At 33.3% G+C, this 6,362-nt stretch overlaps 1 protein-coding gene and 1 long non-coding RNA gene across 2 annotated transcripts; one reads left to right on the top strand and one right to left on the bottom strand.

Annotated features, from left to right (window-relative positions):
* Nucleotides 1-315: 315 nt before the first annotated feature.
* On the top strand, nt 316-865 carry LOC114730097 (uncharacterized). Its single transcript, XM_028917122.1, has 2 exons — nt 316-513; nt 640-865. The coding sequence occupies exons 1-2, from the start codon at nt 349-351 to the stop codon at nt 856-858; spliced, it is 384 nt and encodes a 127-aa protein (XP_028772955.1). The 5' UTR covers nt 316-348; the 3' UTR covers nt 859-865.
* Nucleotides 866-4,343: 3,478 nt separating this feature from the next.
* Nucleotides 4,344-5,503, bottom strand: LOC114730115 (uncharacterized). The gene is made up of 3 exons (XR_003738811.1): nt 5,434-5,503; nt 5,018-5,075; nt 4,344-4,407 (listed from the first exon to the last, which is right to left on the bottom strand). It is a non-coding gene; the product is annotated as an uncharacterized LOC114730115 (long non-coding RNA).
* Between the last annotated feature and the right edge of the window lie 859 nt (nt 5,504-6,362).

Raw genomic sequence — 6,362 nt, 5'->3', positions numbered from 1 at the left:
AGACTATAAATAAAGTCTTATAATTAAAACTGGAGCTATTAACAGGTTGAAAGGAGAAGCATTTGTCAAATTTTTTAGTAAGGATACAATTAATTATTTACAGGAAAAACCGAGCTATCTCATACAAATAGCAGACTTTTCTAAACTTAAAAAAATATGCTTCTTACGTAAAACGAGGATTGAATTCAATTCAATTGCTTACATAAAAAGTAGAGTATATATCTGCCACTCATAACACCAACCTAATTAATTTGATAAAAAAAAAAAGTTGAATGATATTTTCCAATTACTAATTTTCTATTTTTAAATAAGGCATCCACGCGTCAAAACGATGTGCGGCGAAGATTGATGACGAATAACTTTACAGCTATAACTCAAGCAAGAAAGAGAGGTTTCCTAATTCCTATAAATTTGCAAGGGGTTACTCGACCCCTCTGGAAATACACCAATCAGACTCACACCAGGATGAAGCCCACTTTCTCCTTCGTCTTCATACTCTCCCTTCTTCTTCTGGTAATTAATCTTCTTCTTCTCCTTCTTCTCTCTGCAAAATCCGCTATTTCCCTCTTTCAATTTTCTCCGCCATACATATATATAAACCTCCCGATCGATTCTTTTTCTCTTTGAATATATCTGCAGGTTTCTACCGCTAGCCATGCCAGAAAAGATCTCGAAGCCTACTGGGAGAAGAAGATGACGGGACTGCCCATGCCTGAACTGATCAAAGATCTTGTTCTTCAGAATCAGCCGTCCGTGTCTGATGCGGACAAAGATCTTTTGGTGAGGGACTTCGATGTGAAGCCTAACTCCTTCATGTGGTTTCCCATCGAAACTGAAGAAGATGAGTCGGCTCAATAAATTAATGGAAGGACCATAGCTTCCACAATACTCCGTGATGTATTGTATAGTTGTTATGTTTGTTGGAATAGTGGGAATTAATAGTCAACTATGTCCCGTTTGCTCCACTGAATAGTAGGGGAATGTAATGTAACGTAAGTAGGGGAATGTAATGTAATGTGACGGGTGGAAATATAAGGTAATATAATAATGATTACAATAAGTTTGTTTGGTACTAATACAATATTAGGAAATTGGTAATAAAATATATTTTTTATATTTACTTAATTAAAAATATCCTTTAAAGAAAAAACCTCCCTTCTGCATCTTGAATTTCATTTGAATTTTATGACGAATTTAATATTTTTAACTATTTTTATTGGTATGATTGAATTGGTTATAAATGGCTTATAATAGGAACTACATAGAGTATGAGATAAAACTCCTGTCAATTCTCACATATTTATTTCATGCAATAAAAATCACTTTTTTTTAACCAACGCAGAAAAAAAAACACTTTAAAATATGAGTTTTAGTGTGTGTGCGTGTGTGTTTTTTTTTCCGGTAGAAAAAGTTGAGTCTTGCAAGTTTATACGTGCCTACATGGGTCGCGGTTTATATATCTTGTTTATTTTTTGGCCAAAGCGATTTATATATCTTGGGAACTCATCTATGTTGGGGATAGGCTTAGCTTGATGCTCCTCGCGTCCCCTAACTTTCCTCTTCTTCCTCCTAGATTGCCAATCTGCTATTGAGTTATGGCCTAAGAAAATCAATTTACTCCACTGATCCTTAATATAAGACCTGATTATTAAGTCAGATTAAGTCATGAATATAAAGCTTATTTATTATATTTATTAATTTTTTTTAAATTACCCTTATAGATACTCACTCCACTATAATCAAATAGAAGAGAGGGGAAGAATATTAAGAAAGATGATTATGGTGTTTTAGGAAAAACATGTTATATTTTTTATAATTAACTAACTTACCCAACTTTTATAATCTAATCAAATTAGTTAAATAGGTCTTATATATTAAGAACCGAATGAGTATTATTTAGCCGTAGACAAAGAAACAAATGTCCACTTGGGTGTCATTGCTTCACGCGAAACCGGGTGACTTGCTTATAATTAAGAACTTTATATACATATAATGAAATACTCGTATAGGAGTAATATCTTCTTAGTTGAGCATAAATATAACAGAAAAGATTTTCTACTAGATATTTGAAGTTGTAGGATTTATTAATACATAAAATTTTTGAAACACCAACTAGTCATCTCCTACGCCCACAATTCATATGAGTGGGCCAAAGGGAGATATGTAACTAAAAGCTTTCTTATTAGTTAGGTCATCAGACTTTTTTGTTGCCTTTGGGACTAACAAAGTGAAGCTTGTGACATTTGAATTGTTCGGGATTGGACTATATTTTGACGAGTTCGTTTTTTTTAATGATATTTGTGGTTAAATTCTATTATTTTTTAAAAGCAAAAGAAAATATAAAATAATTTTTTAAAGAGACAAAATGTTAGCAAGCACCCACATGGAGGCTGCTTGTGAGTGGAAGGGAGGTGCTTCGTATCGAAGTAAGAACAAATTAAAGCAGTGTGAATGTCCAGATTCCAGACCAACCCATGTTTTCTAATCAATTGCATTGAAATTGAAAGGCAACAAATACTTACAGGCCGAAAACCCAACAAGAAGAAAACGGACAGAGAGAGAAAGTGATTGATTGACGAAATTTAGATTAATTAATACTATAAACAAGAGAAGAGCACCGGAGGAAGCTCCAAGAAGCCAATCCAAGCCTGGTTTCCATGTGTTTGTGTTGGAAGTTGAGATCTTTGGCAAGTTGCAGAAAATGAAGAGAAGTTGAGATCTCAGGTATATACCTGAGAAAGGCATCTTCAAGGCTAAAGTGGCTGTCCTGTTCCTTAATTATTTAATTTTATCTGATGATTTGATGCAGGATTGACTTTATTCCATTAATTTCATTATCTTTTTTTGCCAACACCATTAATTTCATTTAAGTTAGAGCAGTTTCAGTGTTTTCACTTTTTCCCCCTTCTTAATATGGATCCTGGGTAGAGGTGGTAAAATGGGCTAACTTACCGGTTACGGGTCAGCCACCGCAGGCTCAAGACCATGCGAGTGGGTCTTTAAAAGACCGCCTCATGGCTGGCTCACATTTTGCCAGCCCGCCCCGCCAACTTCCATTATTTTTTAAAAAAATTTTCTTACACATATATTTAAAGTTTTTAAAATTAAATTAAAAATTTCTATAGACCAAATTCTTCTTATTCTTATATTTTCATATAATTCTATAACTAAACTAATCTCAAAATTTGAAATATAAACATATAATTCATTGTCAATACTTATTTTATTAGTATAAAAATGGTAAAACAATAAAAAAAAATAAAAAATCAAAGTCTCTAACAAAGTACAAAGTTGTATGTAAATTAAGTGAAAATGATAAAAAAAATTTCTTATTTAAATTAAAATAAAAATTGTAAAAAAATAAAAATAAATAAAAAACAGGCTGACAAGTTACAGGTTTGCAGATATGGACTGAAAAGAACCACATTAAAATGATTCTTAGTTTTTTCCACCCAACCGCCACCTAATGGCAGGTTGGTGGGTTGAGCCCATAACCCTAATCTTGGGTGCCCTGCAAATCTGCATCTTTAAGTCTCCAACACTTCACTAGTATGTGTTTGACCTCCTTTATATTCATCCGTGGCTCCATTAATACTCCTTCCTTTTTTTTATAGGAGTTTTTTTTTTTAATTAAAGGGGATGGATACAAACGGGAAAAAACGCAGTGTGTCCCACTTGTTAGGGAACTTTTGTAGGCAACTTTTAAGTCATTAGGCATAAAATTATTAAACCTTTTTTTTTATCTCTAAATATGAGGGGTTAATTATACTCCTTTGATCCTATTTCTGAACAACACAGATGATAGACCCATAGGTCCTCCAGGAGTGAAGACTGCTGGCATTACGGGTGGATTCCCCTTTTTAGCTTCTATTGCGCCATAACTACAAATAAAATGGAAAATCGATAAGTTATTTGCTCACATTCAACTGGCCAAAAATGAAAAGATAAAGCAACAAAAATTCATGCCCATATGAGAGTCCGCCAAGATACAGATCCCATGGAACAAAGATTCAGCTTCAGATTTTCCAAATTCTTTTGGGGAGGAAAATATTTGCATTAATGATTCAGATGAAATCTTAAGCATTTATTAAAAAGATATATTTACAGTCAAGCTATGGATGGTTCATGATATTTATCATCATTCTTCAACATATTAGCTGAAAGTTTCTGTTATGTTTTCCAACGAAATTCTTTTAAACATAATTTTCCACAAGCAGCATAAAGATACCATCCACAATACAATCAATCGCAAAGCAAGGCCATGAACATAACAAAAAATAACAGAATTGGTCAACAGTAACATGATGGTACACAAAGCAATTGAATGAGGAAAGGGATAATTGCATGCCTTGTGCTAGCATCATAGATGCTTTTCTCATCAAGTTTTAAAGCTTTTACTTGAGAAACCTGGATTAAATAAAAATGACATATCAAAACAATGTTTCACTGTCAAGATGAAATAGTCCATATGCAGAATTCGTAACCACATAAGTCATCCATAAATGCAATTTGTAAAATGTATTTGGTCAGACCGACAAAACAGATCACATAAAATATACGGTTTAAGTTTGGAATCATATACAAGTCACCTGCCGTGAAAAAATATACTCCTCCGGTCTTTAATATAGGACCCAATTCTTGAGTTGATTTTGGTCCTAAATATAAGACTCATTTCTTATATTTATCAATTTTCTCTAAATTACCCCTACGGATACTCCCTCAACCATAATCAAATAAAAGAAGGACAGAGGTATTGAGAAAGATGATTATGGTGTTTTAGGAAAAATGTCTTTATTAACTAACTCACCTAACTTCCTTAATCTAATCAAATTAGTTAAATGAGTCTTATATTAAAGACCGGAGGAGTACTAGTTTCCGCTTACTCACGGCACTAATTGCATCAAATAGGAATCATTAGGGTGAAACAAATTGCCCGGAAAGTTTCGTCTTTCCTAGTTTTGAATGACTACCAAATTTTCAATTCCAGCTGAAAATAACAGTAAAATAGGGGTGTTACCAATTTTTGTCGGGCCCTGTATGGACTTGGCAAGGAAGAAGCTATCGACCATGGGTTTCTGTGAAACAGCATCCCAAGCTTAGTATTTGAAGTAAAAAGTACTCCTCCGGTCTTTATTATAAGACCCAATTTGACTTTTTATTTGGTCCTAATTATAAGACCCAATCCATTTTCTCTCTTATATTTATGCATTTTTTTCCAAGATAATCCTTCTAATAATGATAGTTTTAGTCAATATACTTAATTAGCAAGGATATTTTAGGAATAACAACACTTATTTATTATAAATAACCAACTTAACTTAATTCCTTAATCTCCTCAAATAAGTTAATTGGGTCTTATAATTAGGACCGGAGGAGTATTATAATTCCACTTGGACGCGATTAATCAGGTCAATTGATGATAGTTATACGAACCTGTGAGAATAAACGAGGTTGGATGAGTTTACGTTGCGAGAAGCGATAGATAAGTTCGCAGTCGCGGGAAGTATGATGGCCGGAGCTACCATTATGCAGGAAGAGAATTGGAAGCAAAAGCTGAAACAGCGACAAGAAGTGTTTTTTTTTTTTTTTTGCACTGAAAGAAGATTTTTTATTCCGCCAAAGTTCGGTTCTGGAAAAGCCCATTGGGCCACCTTCTATCTGCCTCGACGATGGTTATCCAAATGTGGCCCAGGCCCATTTAGACTGGAGTTAGATTGAGAAAACGACGGTCAAAGATCTAAGCTTCAATAGTAGAGAGAAAAAATCTGAAGAGGGAAGGGAAAAAAAGAAAAGAATCTACCCTGTAGGCAACAGAAGCCAGGGGCTCTCGATGCTAACCCGTTATTTAAATGGAAGAAAAAAAATATGGCGTGCCAAAAATACAAAGAGAAAAAACTCTCTAAAATAGTCATATTTTTTCTTAATATTTTTTCTTCCTATTTTTCTCTCATTTTTCCCTCCATCCCATAGTACTCCTCCAGTCCTTAATATAAGACATATTTAACTAATTTAATTAGATTAAGAAAGTTAGATAAGTTAGTTAATTATAAGAAATATGACATGTTTTTCCTAAAACACCGTAATCATCTTCCTTAATATCCTCCCTCCTTCTTCTACTTGATTATGGTTGAAGAAGTATCCATAATAATAATTCAGGAAAAATTGATAAATATAAAAAGTATGTCTTATATTTAAGACCAAAATCAACTTAACTATTAAGTCCTGTATAAAAAAGTGGAGGAGTATAAGGATATGAAAACAAAATAGAGCACTTCAAATAAGTGGGATAATAATTATGCTAGCCAATGGCCACAAATTCAGTCAATCGTATAATTTAATAAAGTTATAAGAATATATTACTT

The sequence above is a fragment of the Neltuma alba genome, unplaced genomic scaffold, assembly GCF_004799145.2.
Source record: "Neltuma alba isolate B1F8T4 unplaced genomic scaffold, ASM479914v2 tig00002499_pilon, whole genome shotgun sequence".
Taxonomy (NCBI): Eukaryota; Viridiplantae; Streptophyta; class Magnoliopsida; order Fabales; family Fabaceae; genus Neltuma; species Neltuma alba.
Note: the sequence above shows the minus strand (reverse complement) of the source record. Positions and strands in the feature narration are given on the sequence as shown.

Bases quoted from the DNA above. Each gene is read 5' to 3' on its own strand.
- LOC114730097 (XM_028917122.1), top strand. From the start codon at position 349: ATGACGAATAACTTTACAGCTATAACTCAAGCAAGAAAGAGAGGTTTC. The intron at 514-639 runs GTAATTAATCTT...ATATATCTGCAG, and splicing joins TACTCTCCCTTCTTCTTCTG to GTTTCTACCGCTAGCCATGC.